Source organism: Lissotriton vulgaris, chromosome 1_1, assembly GCF_964263255.1.
Source record: "Lissotriton vulgaris chromosome 1_1, aLisVul1.2, whole genome shotgun sequence".
Taxonomy (NCBI): domain Eukaryota; kingdom Metazoa; phylum Chordata; class Amphibia; order Caudata; family Salamandridae; genus Lissotriton; species Lissotriton vulgaris.
In genome coordinates, this window is record NC_141685.1 from 1,826,372,243 (window position 1) to 1,826,397,677 (window position 25,435).

At 45.1% G+C, this 25,435-nt stretch overlaps 1 protein-coding gene across 1 annotated transcript in view; it reads left to right on the forward strand.

Moving 5' to 3' along the window:
• The window catches only part of WASHC4 (WASH complex subunit 4), a 975,954-nt gene that overhangs the window by 379,135 nt on the left and 571,384 nt on the right, over window positions 1-25,435 (forward strand). Inside the window, exon 19 of the mRNA XM_086919270.1 lies at window positions 13,707-13,812. Within this exon, the coding sequence (XP_086775396.1) occupies window positions 13,707-13,812 (106 nt within the window). The remainder of the gene's footprint in view (window positions 1-13,706; window positions 13,813-25,435) is intronic.

Genomic DNA, 25,435 nt, shown 5'->3' on the forward strand with positions numbered 1-25,435 from the left:
CAACTGCTTGGAATGAAGGCGTCTTGCATCGCAATCGTACCCCATGCAAGTCTTCACATGCGTTCCCTACAAGAGTGCTTTGCTTGTCAGTGGAATCAATCGCAGGGTCAATTAACCGATCTAGTGTTGCTAACTGCCTCACCCATCTCTCTCTCCAGCTGTGGAACCCACAAAATGTATTAAAAGGGTGTCCCTTCATTGACCGTATTCCACAGATCGTGCTAACAGCAGACGCATTTCTCACTGGTTGGGGTGCCCATCTCCAAGATTACACAATCCAGGGTCTGTGGGGCGAAAATCAGGAAAATCTCCACATCAACTACTTAGAAGTTCCGGCGGCGTTCCTAGCACTCACAGCTTTTCAAACCCACCTCGTAGGCAAGGCTGTCCTAGTCCTCACAGACATCATTCCAGCCATATACTATGTACAAAAACACACTCTCTCCAACTGTCACGCCTCTCTCAAAATATTTGGCACTGAGCTAGACATGGTTCCAGACTTTCAAGCTGGAAAAATATATATTGTCCTCCTGGTATGTTAAATATAAATTTGAAAGGCATAACTCACACTGCTTACACAGGGTACTTCCTGTAGCAACTGACTGCCTAAGAAGTCCAAGAGAAGGACTCGCATTGAAATTCATTGCTTATTGTCATATGCTTCTTGTAGTGGGTCATTATACACCGTGCATCTGCAGTGTCTTCTCTGTCCTTCTATTGTAATGGAAATGTAACTACCTTGAAATCCTTGCTTTGAGACCCAAAGTATGGTCAGACAGTAAGCATCTGCCCCACTTGGGCTTAGAATTTGAGAGAGCCCTGCATTATTTCAGATAATAATCTCTTGCTATTTGCTCAAGTGAGTGCTGCCCTGGCAGCAGTAGCCCCCACCTTTGCATCTTAATATCGCGAACATTACTCTATGTCAGGACGGAAGGCGAGGATTATGCTGATGTTGCTTCACTTTATTGACAACAGCCATTTTCAAAACATTAAGAAAAAACTTAATTTACTATGAACCACAGGGAAAACTGATATGCCAGTCCATCACATTAGCATGCAGGGGTCCGTTCATAGACCCTTGTTGACTCTCTTGCTACCTTTTTCATCTCTGCTCCTGCAGCCATCAAATAAATGCCAGTGGCTTCTAGGCCTTAAGTGTATTGTTATATGTGGCTCTTTTATTGTATCTGCTAACACTAATCACTGTGCTAATGCATTTTTTTTCCATAGTGCGGCTGTAGGAACCCTCAGATGTTCCATGCGCAGCCGCTTAGGCTCTTCTGCGGCCTGTTGGCTTCCACACCAGTCTTTTATTGCATTGTTTGCAACAAGCGTGGCCAGCACGCCTGCGGCAAACACTTTTCCTTGCTTTCCCAGAGCAGTGCGACTGGCCGCGACAGTCCCAGGATACTGACCCACTTGCTTGGAGTCTATATAACCGAGTAAGGGGTCTGTATGATTTAAAAAATGCCTCAATAATGGCAGTTTGGGAATAGTCAGGCTGATTCAGAACACTGCCCTTTGAACCAAGTGGGCGAGTGTCGTCCCCATGCTACTGACTACCCTTGGCTGCCTATACTTACCTGGGAAACCCCCAGTCTTTCTCGCTCTTATCACGCCGGAGTCCCAGGACTCGTATATGGAGTAGGAGTGAGTCTCCCCTATTGATGATTACATTTGTAAGGTGATGAATGCCTTCATACACATAGCTTTGTCTGACGCTGTGGCACCTATATAGCAGAAAATACTCCAAATGGCACAGAAATGCTTCAAACCCCTCTTCCAGAGGGAGGAACTCCCATGACCTTTGCCCCACACCCAACCTCTAGGGCTGCCTGGTGCAGAACCCTCATAGACCAGACAAAAGCGCAACCCTAACTAACACAGGGGTCAACCTAGATGCCTAGTGGCTCAAGCACGCATTTATGGGCCATATCTCACCGTTGGGGTTCGAACCTCCATCCTTCCCAGCTTTAGGGACCCATGACAAGACTACTTCACATCCAGCCCCCCGCCTCCTATACCCATAGATAGTCATGACTCCCCCCCCCACCAGTTCAGATGGGGATTCCGAACCAGTTGAACCTTGGCGCCTGTCCACTGATTCTAAACCGGTCTGCGATAAGAAGGAATACCAGGATATGGGGTCAGATAGGCTGAACCCTGATGACCGGTTACACCCCTGCTCCTCCAAATAAGCAACAGCAGAGAAGGGTGCCACCTACATGGCCCGGAAGCTTCACAAGCCTCAACAAAGATATACACATCTGCATATGCCTCCATTTGTCTCTGGGCGGTAAAGTGGCCCTCACGCTCTAAAAGTGACCCCAGAATGTCTACTTTTCTAGCCAGATACATCCAGGAACCCAAGACTGTCATTTCAAGGAAAACTCCTTGACATTGAGGGTCCACTGACCAAGATTCTTGTCATGGCTGAGGATGCCAAATCCTCTGGTTCCCTCGTATCTCCAGATATTCCATCTGGGTGGGCCCGCAAACCATTATTTTTTGGGGGATTGCCAACTGTGCCATCTCCACAGAGCAACGCATATCCATCCTAATTAAGATGGACCCCAAACTAGGGGATCTGCTACCTCGGAGGCAGAACATGTTGCACAGGGGGATCTCTTTGGAGATCCCTTCTATAAAGGAGGAGGGTAAGTTTGTGCCCACCTTCAATTAATTGGATAAGGCTCAGTTATCCATCAAAAAGATCTTTAGCTTTTGTGTTTTCACCGGGATGGTCATTGTAGGGGGTATTTGCTCAGCCGATTCCAGTACCAAGCTCTCACCAAGGGCCAAGCCTCAAACCGTGGCCCATGGCAGGACCACAGCAGATTTGAAGGCTTCTATCCCACTAGATGATAGCCCCATCAATGAGGCTCCCGAGGTGGATCTATTGGCAGAATTATCCAAGGCTCCTCTCATGGTGAGTGTACACTGTTTTCCCATATAGGCTTAGGGGGCAGGTTGGCAGATTTTGTCCACAACTGGGACAACTGCGACATCAGATGCTTGGGTCCTTCAAACAATTCCAGGGTTCAAGATGGAATTCTATAGTTGACTGTTCCAATCCCATGCTCCCCGCTCTATTGTGTTCTTCGACCACTACCTCTCTGGTGGACCCGGAGGTAGTGGACAACCTCTCCAAAGGGACTATTTCCCCTTCAACCTCTCACCAAAATAGTTTTAACAGCAGCCTATTTTAGCTGGACAGGATGGAGGCCAATGCTCTCGTAAACCTCAAAGAATTTATTGAGTTGCTGGTTTTCCACTACTTTAAGATGGAGGCAATCCACCTCCTGCGAGACCTCATGAGAACCAACGATTGGTTAGTATGTCTGAATCTCAGGGACTCATACCTCATGCTCCCGATTTACCTTCCACATAGTCGGTTTTTACAGTTTCACTCTCATCTCCAGACCGTCAAACGTACCGCGCTCCCCTTCTGACTATCCTCCGCTTCAAGGTGCTTTACCAAGGTCCTGAAACCAGTGGAGGTTCACCTCCTAGCAAGGGTTATGCGTCTAATTGTATATTTGAACAATATCCTCCTGATGGATTAATGCTTGAGGATTCTGACGGGATATCGGCAGACAACTGTCAATTTATTACAGTCCCTGGTTTTCATCGTACATTTTCTTAGTTTTTTTGTGGACTCAGTTTGAGCGACTTTGAGTCTTCCATCTCATAAAACAGCCAAGGTCAGACACATGCTAAAGAGAAATTTAGCCAGATTGACCACTTCTCTCTAGCAAATTGCGAGGGAAGTGGAGCTACTCTCATCATCAGTACAGGCCATCTTTCCAGGACCCCTTCACTATACGGCCCTTCAGCGGCTGAAGATTTCCCATCTCCCGAAAGGCCAGATGCACTCTCAAAGGGTCCCTTTTTTGGATGAGGCCAAAGTAGAAATTCAGTGGAGGTTGGCCCACATGGAGGCAAGAAACGGGCGAGCCATCTTTGGTTTCCATCAGGACCTGGTGACAGAGTCTGACTTCAGCAGCTGAGGCTGGGGGGGGCAAGGTGTTAGTAATTCTCTAGCAGTGGAAAATGGTCCGATCACGAACGAGCATTACACATCAACTGTCTGGAATTGTTAGAAGCATCCTGCTCAGTGATTTGAGGGACCAAAGACAGGGTACAGGACTGAGTGCTCCCTAAAATGGGCAATGTGGTGGCAGTCCGTTACAGCCACCACCTTGGGGGGGACGAGATCCAAGCCCCTTTTGGACTTCACCCCGAGCTTCTGGGACCACTGTCTCGAGAATCAGATCTCGATATCTGTGACAATCTTGCGGGCTCCGTCAGACAAGTAGTGGGCTTGCAGTTGCGATACCTTCAGGACATGAGCCTACGGTAACTGGATCCGTTTGTGTTCCAGGCAATTTTGTCTAGATGGGATCCTTTCACATTGGATCACATGGCATCACGGTGGCCCGCCAGATAGAAAGATATTTCACCTGGAGCGTGGAGCCCAATGCAGCTGGAACAGATGCCTTAGCGAACTGGACATCGGAGGTAAGATATGCGTTTACCTTGTTCTGCTTAATGATAGGGCTCTCGCCGCAAGCTTGGAGACTGCAAACAGGCATGATGGTGATGACCCCGATCTAGAGATCTCAAGTTTGTTATCCGGTTCTGATGGAACTTTCTTGGGATTCTCCAATCAATCTACCTCTATTTCCATGTCTCCTCAGGTATCCCTCAGGGAATCCTCACCATCTGGTTCTGGCAGGTTATGGTGTCAAAGATTACAAGGGACGATGAAAGTCCAAGGCCTTTCAAGCCAAGCTGCAGATTTACTTTCAAGAGCATGGGCTGACAGTACTTTCAAGCTCTATAGATCCGCTTGGTCCGGATGGTTGGATGGTTGGGTTGGTGTCATCAGAGATACCTGGATCCCTTGGGGACAAATGTTGTCCACATTCTGAACTTTCTAGCCTTCCTAGCATCCAAAGGCTTGGCACACAGGTTAGTTAATACCTTCAGTTTAGCAGTCTCAGCAGGGCATGCCCTAATCGAATGCCATTCTGTGGGTGAACATCTGCTGGTCAGGAAATCGCGTAGAGGCATTCGACTATCGTTCCCTCCTGACCGAGGTACTTGGTACTGTGGGATGTCAACAAGGTGTAAAATATTTTTCTATCATGGCCTAGTAACAAGTATCGTCCCAGAAAGGTGCTGTTGGCCAAATTGGCTACACTGCTGTCCCTGGTGTTCTGTAAACATGTATCAGACATCAGAACCCTGGGCATAACTGGAAAAGTGACCCAGGATTGGGGTACTTTTCATATCTCCAGACGGTCAAAGTGTAACTCTTGCATTGTCTCATACCCCGCCTTTGCGAAGACTTCTAAGGTGTGTGTGGTTCGCAGCATAAAAGCATTTGAGGCCATGACAGAGCAGAGGACTTCCGCCCCCCCGGGAGAAGACAACTTCTTATCTCCATTCATAAACCTCACAGAGGGGGTCTGGTCCCTTACGATGGTGAGATGGGCCATGCATGAGTCTGGCATAGACACAAAGATATTTGGCGCACATTCTACCAGAGGGCAATGGCATCCAGAGCGTTTGCCTTGGGGGCATGCTTGGAAGATATCCTTGACACAGCAGATTGGTCCTTGGAATCAACCTTCAAAAGATTTTATTTCAAACCACTTCTCAGCATAGCAGAAATGGCATAGAATGTAAAACTTCCTAGCTTTTGTAACAGAAAGCTTACATTCTATTAGGAATCTCTCATTGGACACTGACCACCTGCCCACCCTGTATGAAGATTAGCGGCTGATGTAAGACTGTAGATGCCAGGTTCAGGGTAAGTACTCAATTTCCAACATACATTCCAGACTCCTGTGCGGTGCTATCATAAGCAATATAGACCATATTGTTTGATTGGGTGATCATGTTCTTTTGGAAAGTGTTAATTTTGACGCCCTAGAAGTGTTTTGATTCAATTGACTTCACTGTTTCACAGGGGCTGATTCATCAAAACAGGATTAGACGGGATGGATTCTGGCTTCTTTCGCACATAGAAAGAAGTGACAGGAGAGTCAACAAGGGTCTATTAAGGGAGACAGCCACCCTAGCTGATTCAATGGACTGGCATTTGTTTTCCCTTTGGGTCATTAGGAAATGAAGTGCTTTTTAATGTTTTGAAAATGGCTGCTGTATAATAAAATGAAGAATGTTCAGCATAATCCTCGCTTCTGTGACCTTAATAGAATTGAAACTTTCTCTTACGAAAGCTAGACATTTTACATTCACCCCTGAAAAGGGTTCTATTGTGCTGCTTCAGCTGGAGCCATTCTATGGCTACACATTATCCAAATTGCTAGGGTTATAATGCATTTGGGTATATAGAAGAACTACTTGACCAAATCAAATCTGTGCATAGCACTTCCTTTCCCATAAAAGTAAAAGCTGCAACATTGTTATTTGGTGCATAGGACAGTTCATACTCTGGTACTTTGTTTCCTGGTGCCAGAGACAAGCTGTATCAGCTCAGGTAAATGCCTCACGTCCTCTACTGCTTAGAAAAATGTGTGCGCACTTATGAATGCCCTAGAGCATAACATTAATTCAAAGACATAAAGGAACACTGGGTTGCGGCTACCGAACCCTTTATATCTTTGACACTAGTCATAATAAAATGGGCTTCCTACACTCCTCACCACTTTTCAAGGTTGTTTAGAAACTTGTTTTTAATAGTTTCAATGCTTGCTCTTTTTTAATTCTCCATGTTTTAACTTGGTTATATACACTACAAAGCATTTTAAACAAAAGTATAGTAGGTAAGGAATTTTTGAATTTCATTGCAAGTTGATCTGTGAAAGTTCAAAGGATACGTGGATTTTCTGTAAAATAGCACAGGAGTCCTTTTGACAAGTTGTCACATTCTGAACTGTCTTTAAGACTGGCCACTTAATTCTGATGGGGCTTGTAGGATTAGTTACCAGTATATAACAGAGGTACCAGAGGGTCTCAAGCCAATGTGCCCATAAGTTAAGAAAACCAACCGAGGACCCACAATTTCTCACAGGTGGCGTCACAGAGAGCTCTCAGGGGATGAGGAAAAATACCCATCAGTCACCACTCGGATCCGCCCTTCATCATCATCGTCAGGACGCCGGCCAGGAGTACCGACGGTTAGAGCGGTGCTTCATTTTCCCCTGAGCCTCTGCCAGGTGGCGTGAGGCCAGCCTGCCTTACAGATTTAGTGTCTTGCACAGACTGTAAGGGCACCCGGAGCATTCAGGTGACCGTGGGTCCTCGGTTGGTTTTCTTAACTTATGGGCACATTGGCTTGAGACCCTCTGGTACCTCTGTTATATACTAGTTCTTGTGGGGATTGTACCCAGAGCTTGGTCTTTAAACTTCCCCTAGGTCCTCCCCCACCGTATTGTTTTGTTGGATTAGTTACCAGCCCAATTTAAATTATGGTCACCTCTGGAACATCATGAATTTGGTAACATTCACCTATAGATTTCAGCTCTTGATATCTCCCTGTAAAAGAATGGTCCAGGAAGTAGAATTATAAGGGAAACAAATGGATAAATTCAGATCACCTGGCAAATCCTCATGTCTAAGTGAACCTTAAGGATCCAACTTATAAAGGACCAGATTTTCCCGACCCCAGAGTTACTGTTTCCTTCCTATTGGTAACTGTGTGTGTGTGTGTGGGGGGGGGGGGGATTGGAGGTGTATGTGTTTGATCTTCTGTTAGTTTTTTCTGTATTTTTCTTTTTCTGAATTGAGTTGATTGTCATTTACTTGAGTTATGTGTTTTAGGGCTTGGCATATTTATGATGAATTAAACCGTGTGTTGCATTACAGTTGTAAAATCATCTTTATTTGGTTTGCAGATTTTAGTAGATTGGCATGGATAGTGCATAATTTAGAAATGATACGGCATAGATCTTAGTGCAGTTATTTAATATAATGCACCATAAAATATGGGTGCTGTACTTCTCAACATCTGTGAGTAAATATCCTAGCGTTGCTTCCTTTCTTTGAACCTTTTTTCATTCAAGGTAAATAATCCAGACATATAATTAATCAATCAATCAGGGGAATTGTAAGCGCATAACTCACCTGTGAGGGTCTCAAGGCGTGGGGGCGGGGGGGGCGGCCATCAGCTCTGTTTAGTCGAAGAGCCAGGTCTTGAGTGTCTTCTTGAATATGTTCAGGGAGGGGGCGAGTCTGATGTTAATCAGGAGCTCGTTCCAGGTCCTGGCGGCGATGTAGGAGAAGGCTCGTCTGCCTGCTCTGCGGATGCGAGGGATTTGGGCGAGGTCTGCAGATCTGAGGTTTCTTTTGGGTATGTAGAAGGAGATTATTTTGTTGAGGTATTGTGGTCCGGTGTTTTGGAGGCTTTTGTAGGGGTGGGTGAGTATCTTGAAAATGACTCTTCTCAACTGGGAGCCAGTGGAGGTTTTGCAGGTGTTGGGTGATGTTTTCTTGTCAAAGTATGCAGAGTAAGAGTCTGGCTGCCTTTTTCTGTATGGTCTGGAGCTTGCGAAGCAGACACTTGTTGATTCCGGCGTCTGCTGGTTACAAGTGCGTGGGTGACAGTCTTTTTTGATTCCGGGGGGGATCCATTTAAAGGTCTTTAGGAGGATGCGGAGGGTGTTAAAACAGCTGGAGGCGACGACGTTGACTTGTCGGGTCATGGAGAGGGAGGAGTTGCGTACGATGCCGAGGTTCCAGGCGTGGTCGGTGGCGTCGGCAGGGCTTCCGAGGGTGGCGGGCCACCAGGTGTTTTCCTGAGCCAAGGAGGAGTGTACGAGGACCTCTGTCTTCTCCAAGTTGAGCTTCAGGCAGCTGCTGCTCATTCAGGATGCTATGTTCTTCATTCCTTCCTGTGCTGGGGTCCATGGTCCAGGAGAGGATGAGCTGAATGTCATCTTCGTAGGATATTATGCTTAGTCCGTGCTGCCTGACGATGGCGGCAAAGGGGGCCGTGTAGATATTGAAGAGCTTTGGGCTGATCAATGTTTCATGGGGTACTCGGCAGGTGATTTACGTGGGTTTGGAGAGAAAGGGAGGTAGTCCGATTCTTTGGGTTCTACTGGTGAGGAATGAGCGGATCCAGTCGAGAACCGTTCCTTGTATGCCGGCGTCCTGTAGTCCAGCAGTGAGGGTGGCGGTGGGAGACATTGTTGAAGGCTGTTGAGAGGTCTAGTAGGATCAGGTCCATGGTGTGGCCTTGGTCGAGGAGGGGGTGGATGTTGTCTGTGGCAGCAAGCAGGGCGGTCGGTGCTGTGGTTGCAGCGGAATCCTGATTGGGAGGGGTAGAGGATGGAGTTCTCTTCTTTAAATTTAGTTATTTGGTCATTAACGTAACTGTCAGGCAGGGGGTCCCCTATTCCTTTGTAGCTTTCTCTTTCATATCCCAGTGATTGCCTTTGAAGGATAGTAGCGTTCTGCATGTGATCTATGCATGTTTGATCTTCAGTTGTCTCACCATCTACCAACCATTAATTCTGGTGAGTGTTGCTAGTATCAAACATGTGTAGCTCCGGTCTAAATTATTTTTTTGGTAGCCTAACTTTAGCCGCTCCTGTGTTTGATTCTGCCTGTTCATGTAAATTACATAGGCTTACAATGCTATCAACATTGCTCTGCTTGCACTAATTGGTATCAGTGCATATTCAGCTGCTCTCGCATTGCCAGTTATTTTCTGCAGTTAGTACTTTATCTTCTTTCACTTCTAAATCCCTACATCAGAACTGTTGGCCTCCAGGACCTCGGCGTACCCTAGAAACCCAAAGCAAGGCTGAGCTAGAGTTCCTTCAGGTGCTATTAACAGTCTATGTCCTATACTCAATCTGCAATTATCTCTGTATCAAAACCTTATTCTTTTGGCCCTCGATGAAAGACTCTCTGTGACCCCAAACACTTTCCAACATTGTTGGAGGATTTCAGCCCCAGTACTTCCAATAGAGTAGATGACTGCCAACACTGGATCACCTCAGTTGAGTAAAGCATGTTATGAAATAGTTTTGTAGTGTCTTTAATCATGCAAAGAACCAAAGGTGGCATAAAAGATTACCTGAAATTATTGCATTGTCCTAAGGCTGCTCTCCAGTGAATAAGTCAGAGATACATTCTGTAATGAATATATTATGTAAATGATATAAATTCGGTAATCCATCCTACAGACTCTTATTTGAAATTGTCGTTCCACTACAAATTCTCTTGAGCCAGAAGTAGTACGTCTTGAAGCCTAAAATCAATCAATCAATCATAGCATTTGTAAAGCTCACTACCTACCCTTGAGGGTCTCAAGGCTTTAGGGGGGAAAAGCGCTGCTACTGTTCGAAGAGCCAGGTCTTGAGGAGTCTCCTGAAGGTAAGGAGGTCTTCAGTCAGCCGTAGGTGGATGGGGAGGGTGTTCCACGTCTTGGCGGCGAGGTGGGAGAACGATCTGCCGCCGGCGGTCACTCTTTGGATGCGGGGGACGGTGGCGAGGGTGCGGTCTGCGGAACGGAGCTGGCGGGCGGGGGTGTAGCGTCTGAGTCCGCTGTCGAGGTACGCTGGTCCGGTGTCATGGAGTGCCTTGTGTGCGTGGGTGAGGAGCTTGAAGGTTATCCTCTTGTTGATGGGGAGCCAGTGCAGGTCCTTCAGGTGGGGTGTGATGTGGCTGTGGCAGGGAATACCGAGGATCAAGGCGTGTGGAGGCGTTCTGGATGCGTTAGAGTCGTTTCAGGAGTTTGGACGGGACTCCTGCGTAGACTGCGTTGCCCTAGTCCAGTCTTCTGCTGATGAGGGCCTGGGTGACCGTCCTTCTAGTTTCTGTGGGGAACCACTTGAAGATCAAGCGAAGGGTGTTGAAGTAGGAGGAGGAGATGGCGTTGACCTGCTTTGTCATAGAGAGTGTGAAGTCGAGGATGACCCCTAGGTTTCGTGCGTTGTTGGTGGGTGTGGGGGGTGCTCCTAGTGCATTCGGCCACCAGGAGTCCTCCCAGGCCGAGCGGGAGGCACCGAGGATGAGGACCTCCGTCTTGTCGAGTTCAGCTGCAGTTGGCTGTTCCTCATCCATGCGGCGAGGGCCTTCAGTCCTTCATGGAGGTTGGTTTTGGCGGTTTGGGGGTCTTTGGTGAGCTAGAGGATCAGCTGGGTGTCGTCGGCATATAAGATGATGTTTAGGTCGTGCTGTCGGGCAACGTGGGCGAGCAGTGCCATGTAGACGTTGAACAACTTTGGGCTGAGGTATGAGCCTTGGGGTACGCCTTAGATGATCTTGGTGGCTTGGAGCGGAAGGGGGGGAGGCAGACGCTCTGGGTTCTCCCGGTGAAGAAGGAGGTGGTCCAGTCCAGGGCCTTGGATTCCGGCGTCGTGGAGGCGTGCTCTTAGTTTGCGGTGGCAGACTGTGTCGAAAGCGGCTAACAGGTCCAGTAGGATGAGGGCCTCGGTTTCCCCATTGTCTAGCAGGATCCTGATGTCGTCGGTGGCGGCGATGAGGGCATTTTCGGTGCTGTGGAAGCTGCGAAACCCGGACTGGGACGGGTCCAGGATGCTGTTGTCTTCGAGGAAGCTGCTTAGTTGTTTGTTGACGGCGGTTTCGATGATTTTTGCCGGGAACGGGAGCAGGGAGATGGGTCGGAAGTAATTGAGGTCCTTGGGGTCCGCCTTGGGTTTCTTTAGTAGGGCGTTGATCTCTGCATGCTTCCAGCTCTCTGGGAAGGTCGCTGTCTCAAAGGAGATGTTGATGGTTTTCTGGAGGTGGTGTGCGATAGTGCTGCTGGCTTTGTTGAAGATGTGGTGTGGGCAGTGGTCTTCTAGGGATCCGGAGTGGATGGTGTTCATGATCTTGATGGTGTTGTCGTCGTTGATGTTGTTCCAGGCGAGCATGCGGTTGGTGCGGGCGGTGGTCGTGTGAGCGGTGGTGTCGGCGGTTGCCGGGGTGGTGGTGGCATCGAAGCGTTGGAGAGTTCTTTCACGAGGCTGAAGAGTTCTTTGCTGTTGTGTGCGTTGTTGTCTATGCGGTCTCTGAAGGTGGTCCTTTTGGCAGATCTGATGAGTGTGTGGTGTCGACGGGTGGCGTTCCTGTGAGCTATGTAGCTTTCCGGTGTTCTTTCGCGGGTCCAGATTTTTCTATTTTTCGGCAGGTTCGTTTGGAGGCCTGGAGGTCTTCGGTGAACCAGCTGGCTCTCTTGCTAGTGTGGGTGTTGGGGGGCTTCTTGAGCGGGGCGAGGGTGTTGGCGCAGTCTTCGATCCATTGTCTGAGGCTGCGGCGTCAGGATTGGTCGTGTCCGCGGGTGGGCTCTAGGTGAGGCCGGCGGTTAGCTGGTCCTCAGTGATCTTGCCCCAGCTCCGGCGCAGCATCTGCTGGATGTGGTGGTGTGTAGTGGGTTTCTGGAAGGTGAAGTGGATGCAGCGGTGGTCGGTCCAGTGGAGTTTGGTGGTGCGGTCAAAGAAGACGTGGGTGCTTGCTGAGAAGATGGGATCAAGCATGTGACCTGCAGAGTGAGTGGTTGATGTGACGAGTTGTCTGAGTCCGTGGTTGCCGATCAGGGTGGAGGAGTTGGCGTCGTTTTTGTTTTCGAGGTGGAAGTTCAGGTCTTCGTGGAGGATGTAGTCCGTGGATGCGAGGGCGTGTGTGCTGATGAAGTCGGTGATGGAGTAGCTGAACTGCGGTCGGGGTCCGTGGGGGTCTGTAGATGAGGGTGCCTCTGAGGGTGGTGTTGGGGTTAGTGTGGATCTGGAAGTGCAGGTGGTCGGCGGTGCTAAGGGTGTCGTCGGCGTGTGTCGAGATTTTGAAAATGTTTCTGTGGACGATGGCAATTCCTCCTCCTATTCCGTTGGGGCGGTCCTTACGGGTGATCTTGTAGCCTTCTGGGATGGCTATGGCGATGTCAGGTGCAGCGGATGAGGTCAGCCAGGTCTTTGTCCAGAAGGCGACGTCTGAGGCGTTGGTGTAGAGTAAGTCCTAGAGGTCAACGGCGTGTTTGCGGGCAGAGCGGGTGTTGAGCAGGATGCATCTGAGGAAGTTGGGTTCCTTGTTGGTCGGGTTGGCGGGCCGGATGCTGGTGAAGCTGCAGTTCCGGCAGGAGAAGGGTCCTTTGTTACGCTTCGGGCGGCCAGGCAGCAGGTGCGTGATCGTCCGGCGTTGAGTGCATGGAGGGTGCTGGAGTCGTAGCAGAGGCAGGCGTTGTGGCATTTGGAGGGGATAGGGGTCCTGGCGCTGGGCACGGTCCGGGCGCGGACCGGCGCAGAAGGGCTTGCCTTCGGCTGCGCGGCCTCCATAAGAGGGGAAGTGAGAGGGAGGAGCAGCTGGGAGGCAGGAGCGGGTGGCGAAAGAAAATGCAGGGGGGTGGGGCCGCTGGGACGCAGCGCCGGGAAACCAAGAAGGGGGGAGCGGGTCACAAAAGCAAAGGGGACACAGGCAAAGACTGGGGCACAGGGAGACACAAAGGAAAAAAGGGGCAAGACAGCAAAGAATAAAGCAGCACAGTGAGCAATGGAACTGAATGCAAGGCAGTGGAAGCAGGCACAAACCAATCACGAGGGGCTTCAGCAGCGGGCACAGGCACACAGGGGTCTGTGTGGCGGTGAGGGGAGCGACCTGCAAGTCCGTTTGAGCGAGGTGACTTTCTGCGATGTACTGTTGGGATATAATTCAGAAATGTGCATTTAGTACTTGAAAACCGTTTTTTGAAAAAAAGTATTTTAATTCCATTATATCTATTTTTCACTTAGAGTTCGAGCCCAATGTGATTGCTGTTTTTTGTATTGGCATCGAGCAATCTTCCCGATTTATTTGGATGATGTGTATGAAAATGCAGTTGATGCAGCCAGATTACATGTAAGTAAATTCTCCTTTGATAGTGTTTGATAATACAACATTGTTCTTATTCTGTAACATGACACATAGCTTAAGTTGCAAATGTAGCTAGGCACTTGAAACAACATCTCAAACTTTTCAGCTGTGGAACCAAAGAATCAGTATTGAGAATAATGCTTGTGTCTAGCACATAATTGACCATTATACAGAGGACTATTACCAATTTGTAAACCCTACAATAAGATTTGAGTTTAAGAATTGATAACAGCAAAATTGTCTTTTCATTCATGTTTTTAGTCAAATCTTGAATATGTCATAGAGGTTATATGTCCTCTGTATGACTCCATACTGAAACTTATTTTATTTTAAAATCTAAATGGGGTTATGCCCTACCTTTAATATTCTCTCCCCTGAATCAATCCAAGCTATTTAGAAGGTAATGATCCATGTTAAAATCCTCTTTTCAGAGAGCTTTTGGCTGGATCATTCTGTCAGACTCCATATAGAGAAGAAGACTGTGAAAGACTTGTAATAGTGGCTGCTCGACTGTAATTGGTCAAGTGGCAGACTCCGCTCCCTACCCCACCCACATCTAACCACTTGGCCCTCAATGGTAGAGTACCATTTAGTGGGGAGAGGTGTGTGACTTAGAGTCCATGTAGCCAATGAGTGGTTGTAGAGATGAGGTGTGTTAGGCTGCGCCAGGAAGGTAGTGACACCCATGTTGAATTGTGTAATGGCCTGCACCAAAATGAAAAAAAAATCCCTGCTTTGGAAAATTGTAGGCGGGGGCTGCATCAAAACTGAAAGGAAACGTCCTTGGGATAAAAGAGCATCCATAAGGTCCTGCACAGGTAACAATAACAAATTGAAGGTATATTTTCCCAAGCGGTTTTCTCACACGACTAACGGTTGTGGTGGATGCATCGTTGCTGGGTTCAGGAGGTTATCTGGGTGAGTTGGAGATCAGCAGCTGTGGCTCCTCTGCTAAGTGGAGGAGCAGTCCCCCACTGCTTCAAAGCAGTGCAAAGGAAAAAAGAAAATGATAATTGCAGAGCTTTATTATCATTGAATTTTTTGTATTTTAGTTGCCGCCAGGTTAGGGCGGGGCAGAGCTGAGCTCCCTGTTTCACAGGGAGCAGTAGTGGTTGCTCCACTCTAAAGTGCCCATAACTGTTTGGCCCGGCCAAACAGTCATACACACTTTGCATGTTCACCACCCTGGCTGCATTACAGTCTGTGTGGAGAACATACCTAGGCTTCCACTCCCTCTCTGAGCACAGAACCACGGTGCTCAGACCAAGCATGATGCTGCTATCAGCAGTGTCAGGATTGCTCAGAGGAGTCTGGAAGCCTGGATGCTTCCTGTTCTTGGTTCCTGAGAGAGGCGGCGGCTGAAGGTGGTGGTGAGCGATGGCGACGGGCAGGTAAGTTGTATTTTTTATTTATTTCCTAAATCCACCTCCTCGCCACCTTCCCCTGCCCCCCGCCAGAGTCTTCTACCAGCTGCCACTGGAGATCAGATGACTCTGATCTCCGGTGGAAGCTCGCCTCCACGCCAAATTACTTCGAGCGATTCACTTGGCACTGAAGACCTTCCTCTAAAAAATCAGGGGGTAACAGGTACAGGTGCTCAAATACCACACAATTGCCATGAAAACTGCATCAAACGGGGAGATGTGGGGTTGCAGGTCCTGTACCAGGAGTTCCTACATATCTGGAAGTGGCTGAGCACTCTGGGTGTATTCCTCATCGCACAATACCTGACCACATCTTTGAACTCTAGGGCATATAAACTCAGCCGCTGTTGCAAGTGGATAACAAGTGACAATTACACTCTGAGGTGGCACAGGGTATCTTCCAGCCATGAGGAGAAGCATATTTGCTACCACAGAGCAGAAGCAGTGTCAAAGCTTTTGTGCTTTGAAATTCCCAAGGCAGTCCTCTAGAAGCCTAGAAGACTCCTTTTCCTACCATGGGGCTCTGGGCTCCTGTATGCCTTCCAGCCCCTCCCTCCTCTGGGCACTGAAAAGATCAGGAGAGACAGGGCCCATGTAATCCTGGTACCTCCGGCCTGGGAGAGCAGCGTGTGGCACCAAGAACTTCTGTCTAGGAGCATTTGTTCTCTGATACTGCTTTGGTTGATCCTCCTGTCACAGCAGCAGGTCGGATCCTGTACTCGAGCTTCCACAACCTAAAACTCCATGCAAAGAGACTCAGTGGCAACAGTTGATAGCCTTCGATCTTCCTCCCAAAGTGGTTCATGTTATTCTGGCAGCCAAGCATCCACCTACCAAAACTATATGCAGGATGCTGTATGAAGTTTGTTACGTGGTATTCATGCCTTCATGTTCAACTCTTGCGAGCAAATTTATCTCATGTTCTTCTGTTTTGTCTTTTACTTGATCACCGGGGCGTTACTGTGACCGAAGTTAAAGGGTATTTATCGCCTTTCAGACTTTTTGCGCCTACCAGATCAACCGTCACTCTTTAAATTACCTGTTGTGATGCATTTTTTGAAGAAGTTGATCCGGATGTTCCCATCAGTATCATCCCTTGGGCTGCCCTGGGACCTTAATTTGGATCTCGCCTATCTCATGTGCATTCCTTTTGAGCCCATGCATTGTTGTCCTCTTTGCTTGTTAACCATGAATGCCGATTTCCTCATGACCATAACATTGGCCACGCAACTGATGAACTGAAGACATTGCCTGTTGTACCACCTTACACTTTGTTCTTCCCAGAGAAGCTGGCCCTCCAGACAAATGCAGCATACCTGCCAAGGTAGTCATGCCCTTTTACATAGGGTAATCCATTACTGTGCCATCTTTCTTTTTGATCAAAAAGAGCCCTGAGCCTCTATGTTGATCGTTCATTGGATTGCCAACAGGATTACCAACCTTTTTTCAGTTTTTCTGGAGCTAAGAAAGGAAAAGAGGCGCAGAAGAGAACCATCTGCTGATGGATTGTACTGTGCATCAAGATCTGCTAAGGGCCGGCCAACAAGCAACACCCTGAGGGTTTGCGGGCCCTTTTCCATCAGAGCACACAATGCTATCACTGTTCTGGGGCATGGTGTGCTACTGTTGGACATCTACCCTGCTTCTTCGTGGCCTTCTCTCCATATAGTCACTTAGCATTTCTGCCTAGATAGGTAGATCTCGTGATAGGGGCGTTTTGCCTTATCTGTCCTGTAGGATTTCTTTGTCTGAGCCATTGCACAGACCCACCACCTAGGATGGTGTACTGCTTTGGTATCTATTCACAAGATGAAGAACCTTCAGTATCAGAAGAACAAGTTGCGTACCTTCTGTAACACCTTTTCTGGTAGACACTCTAACTGTAGATCCCTCCACAAATCCCTAGTTCCCGTTTTCTGTGGAATGGACGTCTACTGTCCATTAATAAGGTTCCAAAATTGAAAATGTATGCATGCTGTGACATGCTGATTTCAATGAGCTCAACGGCCGTGTGCGTGGACAGAGTTAAAAAAGAAACTGACGCTGCATGCGGATGAGGTGCAAATATCTGAGGTGGGAGGGATACGTTGTGGAGCTGCCTGACACTTCCTGCTGATGCGCAAGAGAATTGCTATAAAGGTTTTCGTATCCAGTCTGACGTTTGTGAATATTCACAAGGTGAGGAGTTTGCAGTTTTCTCTACCATAAAAGGCATTACTCAAGGTAACTAACTTCAGGGTCAAAATTATGCGGAAGGAGCGTTGTGTCCGTCACAAATTCTTAGGTTCAAATGTTGATTTCCAAAGTTTTTATTGTTGCAGAGTTCATTCAATATCAGCAACAGCAATTCTGTTCCAACAATACAAATAGTCCAAAATAAATCCAAATTAATGCGATGCACAGAACTCAAAACAGCCAACGCGTTGCGTCAGGAATGGACATCATCAGGGCAGTAAATGAATATTCAAAGAAAACTATTTGCGTAGAGTATTGTAACATTTAAATTAAAAAGCATACATCTAGTTTACAAAACAGAGATGGTCACATCACAACCACTGACACCTGCCTATTTACCATTCTGATGCATACAAAGATTGTTGCAATACAACATTGCCTTTATTAAAATTAAATTTTTGACAAAAAGGTCGAAACAATATTACATAGAGAGAGAGCTTATAATCCGCAGATACATACATAAATAAACCATTGCAGTAGCCTACCTCAAAGTTACTGTATGTAATCAATAAATGCGGTGACCTAAACTCAGTATTGAGATCCAGTGTATTATGACCTCCCCGCTTAGATGTGTAATCTGAGACAAAGATACAAAAAGAAATGAAGTATAAAGCCTCGAGTTTGTGACAATTATTTTATGTCAAACATATTACTATCTCCATCGGACAAGCTATTGCAAAAAAGTATATGCTATGTTGACACAATGAGGAGTATTTTCTAATTGATACCTGCCATTATCAAAAAATGCTTACTCGAAAAAACTGTATACAATCAAGCAATGTGGTGGCCTGTACTCCGTTTTAAGATCCAGTGTATTAAATCCTCACCACTTAGGTATACACTTTGAGAGAAAAAACAAAACACGTGGGAAAATAAAGTATAAGACTTGAAAGCAATCACAGTTTTAAGACATGTTTAAGTCTCTGACTGTATCTTAATTGGATAAATCTTTGTGAAAAAGTATACACTGTGTTGACACAGTGAGGAACCATTCTTTTTTGATTCATTCTGTATCCAAAGTACCCCTAGAGCAGCGTGCTCGTGTAGACCACTGCAAATGCTGTAATCAAGAAAGCCCAGGTCTCACTTCAAAGTAACAACATGTATGCCTATTCGGGCCTGGATATAATCACGTGTGTGTTCTCCCGAATTCCAATCTGAAAACAATAAGAGAGTCACAAACCAATTGAACTTATACATCTATCTGTGGCCGAATAACCGCCCCTCAACAAACAATCCAAGATAACCTCCAAATTTAAAGTATCTAGTATAGTTACCCAGGGAGTTTTCAAGCGAAACTACTAGCCTCCATCTGCAAATCAAAGAAGTCCATCAAAAAACCAAAATACAAAAACCTATGGATGGCTGTTACCTAACTACCCGTCTCCCGTATTTACCTGTGTCAGAGCAACAATTCCTCCACACGAGATCCAGGCCAGAGACTATTGGCCTTCCTCTAAAAAAGGAACATTTGTGGTTAGTTGTAAGGATGATGATGATTACAAGATGGGAGAGGTTTACTCCTGGGTCGAAGTATATTCCAAAAGACGTCAGAAGAAACCATACACCCCAATACAGAAACCGAGACATCATCTCGGAGGGAGAAACAAGCACCTCAAGATCAAAGGGAACAGAAAAAACACCTATAGCATCACCAACCTTACAACTAACCACAAATGTTCCTTTTTTAGAGGAAGGCCAAAAAGACAATGGAGACCCAGGAGGGGCAAAAGAAGGAGAGCAAGCAACATTGAATTTAAATGCCCAAACACAGACAGGCAAACGCAACAGGGGGGAGAAGAATTGAACGATAACCAATTGGTAATCAACATTTTATCTAACAAACTCAACAAAATCGAAATTCAAACTTTACAAAAAGGTACCTCTTATGTACCGACACACAACACAAACAAATTGGAATTAGATGTCAGTCTTTTCAAACGAATGCGAAACCTGAGATTACGCCATTTCTTTGATAATATCATACAGCCTGAACAAAATCAAGAAACAGACCAACAACTAAAACATTTAAGATGTAAGAGCAACTATCAGGCACCAGTAAGTCACAGATCATATTGCCTGAAAAAGAAGTAGTATGGATGAGTACCATAGACGTGAAATCGCTTTATACCTCCATTCCACACAACCTAGGTATCGAAGCAATTGAAGAAACACTGTTATGCTCACAACTTGATCAGAATTTTCAAATATTCCTTATGGAATTATTAACCTTCACTCTATATCACAGTTACTTTGAATAGAAAAATTAATACTATCTACAGCTCACAGGTACATCGATGGGCAATTCCGCTGCTCCTTGCTATGCGAATATCTTTATGAATAAATTCGAGACAAAAAACATTTTGAGTCTATAAAATTGGAAGAAACATGCAAGAATTTTCTTACGCTATATCGATGACATTTTCGTGCTATGGTTTGGTCCACATACAACCCTGAATTAAGCACTAGACCATTTGAATGCGATTAATGATTGTATACAATTTACATACCAAGTGGAAAGCAAATCCATACCCTAATTTGATGTACTATTGAACACCAAGGACAACAAGATAGAAACCACTCTTTACAAAAAATCCACAGACCGCAATAACCTACTTCATTACAGAAGTTCCCATCAGTTACCTCTTAAAAACCACCTACAACTCTCACAACTTTATAGAGTCAAAAGGATTGTTTCTGAGAGCACTGAATCACGGATTCAAATAGACAACATGATATACCGGTTTCAAGAGGATATCCTCTTAAAGTGTTACAAGAAGCAAAAATCAAGTGCACTTCGAAAACAAGAACACAATTGTTACAACCTATTGTTAAACCTAAAGAATCACGAGTGGTAGTTGTTTCCAAATACTCAACTAAAAGTCGATACTACAAAAAATCCATATTCAAACAATAGCAAATTCTGACAAACGAACCGGATTTCAAAGGTGTCTTTCAAAATAAACCTATATTTGCCTGCACCAGGAGCAAAAATATACAAGAAATATTGAAACCTATGGATGAAACCCAAATAAATGAGTAAAAAGAAACTTTACCTTGCCATAATTGTAACAATTGCCATTTGATAATTAAAGGAAGCACAATCATGCACCCAATGAGAGGTACTCCCATCAGATTAAAAGTAACAGCAACCTGTGACACTGCGAATGCAGTTTATATGTTGAAATTCCCGTGTGGGCTACTTCACGTAGGGAAAACAACAAGAAAAATCAAAACTAGACTAACAGAGCATAAAAGCAACATTAGGACCAAAAATGTAAAATCCACCGTAGCAGTTCATTTTCACGAAAGAAGACATAACATCTCGCAATTACAATTCACCATTTTGGAAACAACTACTAAAACTGAAGGCCAAGATATCAATAAAGTCCTTTTACATAAAGAGAATGAATGGATTTATAGATTGGAGGCCATGAAGCCCAATGGACTCAATGATCGATTGGAATTCTCTTGTTACCTTTAATTTAATTATTTATGGTTGACCCACTGTCAGATTATCGTTTAACTGTATGACCGTATTCTAATTACACATTATGGACTTTATATCATTTATGATGTTTTTTTTCTTCTTGTCATAATTTTCATATGACAGCACCTACTGTTTTAATAGGTTTTTTCCTACACTGTTACGACACCATCTATTTTCACACCACAATTTTTTCACCAACAATGTTACACAACTATCCTAAGTTTCCTGACCGTCTATTTCCCTATGTCTAGACATATACTCCCGATTTCACTACGGGACCTTTTCCTCCACTCAAAGATGGCGCATACTCCAACCCGCATCACGTGACCTTTAACCGTCTTCTATTTTCACATTTATACAGACGCCAAAAACATAATGGCGCTAACGAGCGACTTTCCTGGAACCTCTGTGTTTGAGCAAACTAAGTTTTTGACTATGGTAAGAACGAGGTAGCTGCACCATCTTATATTTTAGAAACTCTCATTGATCACGTACATCTCATTTCACCCTGTTTCCGCCTTTCGAACACGGTTTTCGATTTTCACCCGATTCACTGTTCGTTTTTAAACTGTTTCACGGCTGGTAGAGCCAAGCACTTCCCTCACGATTCAGAACTGATACCGTTGGTGCACATATTAATAGAAACTATATGGTCTTTTTCAACTCGTTACCTGCTGCTTTATTTACATGCATGCCCGCATTTCACTCACCAAGTCCGAAGCCGTTTTTTCACTCTTGCCTTTGCGAGCGATGGCACTTGAGAACATTACTATTCAACTTATTCGTATGCACAAAATCTTTTCTATCCGAGAACAACTCACGACATCTAATGCATGTAGGAAGTTATGTTTTGCAAGCTTATATTTTATATATTAGAAGGTTCATATTGGTGTACTCATATACACATTTTTCACCCTAATTTGATTCCCCTGATGAAGTCTCCATGAGAGACGAAATGCATTGGGATCATTAGAAAAATCAATGAGTCAAGCCTGAACGCAATGAAAAATTTACTGTAATATGTGATTTACAACATATGCAGCAAGATAATGAAATAAACTTGAACATTATCCTTTGGAACAAATTGATTTCTTACATTTCTTTTTCAACAAGTATGGATATTTGGGATTTACAGTAACAAATCGCAGTTTGGCAAATTTCCTAGCAGCGCCGGGAGGGACGAACTCTAAGATTAGAGGATGCCTTTTTTAAAATTTGCATGAAAATTCAAATACATAGACAGTAAACTCTGTGCGACAAGTTAACTGCTTGGTCATTTTCATAGGATTCGAGTTGAATGCTGCTATTATCTCACTTGTGTTTCTCCCAAATTTACATTCTCTGCATGAACTACATTTAAGAAAGCCCGTTCTGTTCGATAGCCAGTTCGAGTTACTCCTTAACCTCTGGACTCGTTTTAACTAGTGCATCCCTCATAGAGGGAGCACGTCTGAAGGTAATCTTGGGTAAGTTAGGCACCATTTGTGAGATGGTCAGATCAGTTTTTATAATGCACCAATTCTTGTATATGATCTTCCTGAATTGTTTCTCTTGTTGACTACACAATTTAATGAGTCTTACTGTATTGTCTAGTTTTGAAAGGTCTCTGATGTTTCTGCTAGCAGTATCAGTGTTTGTGGAGATGGCTATATCCTCCCCAGGAGTGAGAGTATTTGCTTTATTCATTGCCACCTTTAGATCCTTCTCCTTGTATCCACAAATCCTAAACCTCTGCAATGCCTCATTCTGACAATTCTTAAGATCATCATCTGAATTACAAATGCATTTTATTCTTAAGAATTCTCCATAAGGGATACTTTTTATCAGATGCTTAGGGTGGGAACTGCTAGCATGTAACACTGCGTTGCCTGCAGTACTTTTTCTATGCAATTTAGTGTGGATAACCTTGTGTTGGATATAAATGTCCACATCTAGGAACTGTACTCTTTCCTTACTCGCTTCAGCTGTAAAGCTTAGGTTGAGGTCATTTTTGTTAATCATATTGACAAATTCATATGCAGATTCCACAGACCCCTCCCAGACGACGCACATGTCATCAATAAAACTCCACCGCTGTCTAACATGTGTTTCAAACAGTTCCTTGTGGGTGGTTCTGAGGACATGCTCCTCCCACCAGTCAACGTGGGGACATGCATAGCTGGGAGAATAGCATGCCCCCATCGCCACATCACATAGCTGTTGATACACTTCTTTGTTAAAGAGGAAGTCATTATTATTCAGGCATAAACTGATCATTATAAAAAGCATTTAATTATGTGATAATATTCACTTTGACGTTTGGATAAGTATTGTCTAATCGCTGCTACTCCATCCTTATGTCGTATACTGGTGTAGAGTGAACTAATATCCATGACCAGCTAGACATATTCATGTTTCCATTCTATTGACTGTATTTTAGATAGAAAATGGCCAGTGTGCCGAATATAAGATGGTAACGTCTCTACATACTCATGAAGAAAGTAATCAACGTACTTGGACATTGGTTCTGATAATCTCTTCTGCGCCGATATTATGGGCCTCCCCGGTACTGGAGTTATGTTTTTGTGCACCTTGGGGATAAAGTACAGTACTGGTGTAGTAGGATAGTCATTCTTTAAAAAAAACAAATTCATTTTACTCAGGAGCCCCATTCTTTTCCATTGTGACAGCTCTTTGAGCACTGATTCCTTGATCGTTTAGGATCACTAAATTCAGCCTTTCTGTAGCATTCTGAGTCGCATAGGTGTCTTTCAGCTTCCTGCATATAGCGTTCTCTAGGGCACAGGACTATGTTGCCCCATTTGTCATATTTATTAATCACAAGTTTGCCATTATTCCGTAGTTTGCGCATAAGTGTAGAGTATTGCTTTTCCTTATATTTCCTTTATTTATCTCTTTATATAAATATATCTGGGCGGATCCTAACCACACATCTCATTGTGAGATCTGATTGGCTGTCAGCACTTCATCCAAGAAGTGTTGACAGCCATCTTGGGACCGATATACATGATAGCACCTCATTAAAAAGCATTGCCGTTAATAGAAGGTTTCAAGACTTTAGTTACATTATAAATCATTTGTTGATGGTACCATACTCGTTTTAGGAATTGTGGTGTGTTCTAAGGTGATTTCACCATGTGAAAAAGCCTTCTGCTGGGATATCATGTTTGAGAGAAAACTATTTTCTCATGCTTTTCCCACAGAGGTTTGCAAGGTGATCTATAAGCTAAACTGAGAGCATATTTTCAGTAAATTCACATTCAACAAGGGCAGAGAGACTCAGTTGATTCCTTTGTGTTCTACTGCAGCTTCCCAGAGTGTTCTAAAGAACAACTAGAGCTCTAACAGTCCTACTTATGACAAACGTATTGCACACCTGAAGCCATCTTGATTGGAATAAAGTGGTAACTCATAAAACATTTAATTTAAAAAGGAAGAACATGAATGAGTTCATTTTGCCATAGAAAGTATGATTAGTGCTGCAGAAAGTAAAATTAGGGCACATTTTGACTTCTCAAATCCTCGTCTATTTCATTAAAAAATTCTGACATTCAGACTGAAACATACACTTTGAATACCAGCATCAGACTTCACAGGTGAGCAGTTGCTTTACTACAGTGATCTAATGAGCAACTAGAGTGCTAACATTCAGAATTTATGGCAAATGTGTGACATATCTGAATTCCTTCTTGATGACACAAATATCATCCAGATGTAGCCCACGTATAAATCAATGACAGAATGTCCTAGAGTGGTGTTAACCCCTCCCATGCTTGTGACGGAACCGCTCCGTCACAAGCCACGGGTGAGCTGTGCTTGTGATGGAACGGGCTGTCACGGCCCGCTCGCTGATTTCGCGCCTGCGCTGACGCTTTGATGGGCGGGCGGGTTCGTGACGGAACCGTTCCGTCACAAGCACAGCTCGCCCGCGAGCCGTGATGGAGCGGTTCCGTCACTAGTATGGAGCCGCCGCGCGGGTGCCCCACCCCCTTAGCGCTGCGGCGGAATAGCCGCCGCAGCGAAGGGGTTAAGACCAACTAGAGCGCTTACTGTCTTACTTATGACAAAAGTATGGCACACCTGAAGCCATTTTGATTGGAATAAACTGGTAACACTTAAAACATTTAATTTAAAAAGGAACACAATGAGGGGGTTCATTTTGCCATAGAAATTATGATTAGTGTTGAAGAAAGAAAAATTAGGGCACATTTTGAGTGACTTATCAAATCCTCTTCTATTTTGTTAAAAAATTCTGACATGCAGACTGAAACATGTACTTTTAATACCAGCAGCAGACTTCTGTGGTGAGTAGTAGCTTTACTACAGTGATCTAATGAGGAACTAGAGTTCTAACATTCAGAATGTACGGCAAATGTGTGACATATCTGAATTCCTTCTTGATGGAATCAAAGTAAAAAACTGAAAGCATTTCCTACTGAGCAGACTGCAGCAAATGAGG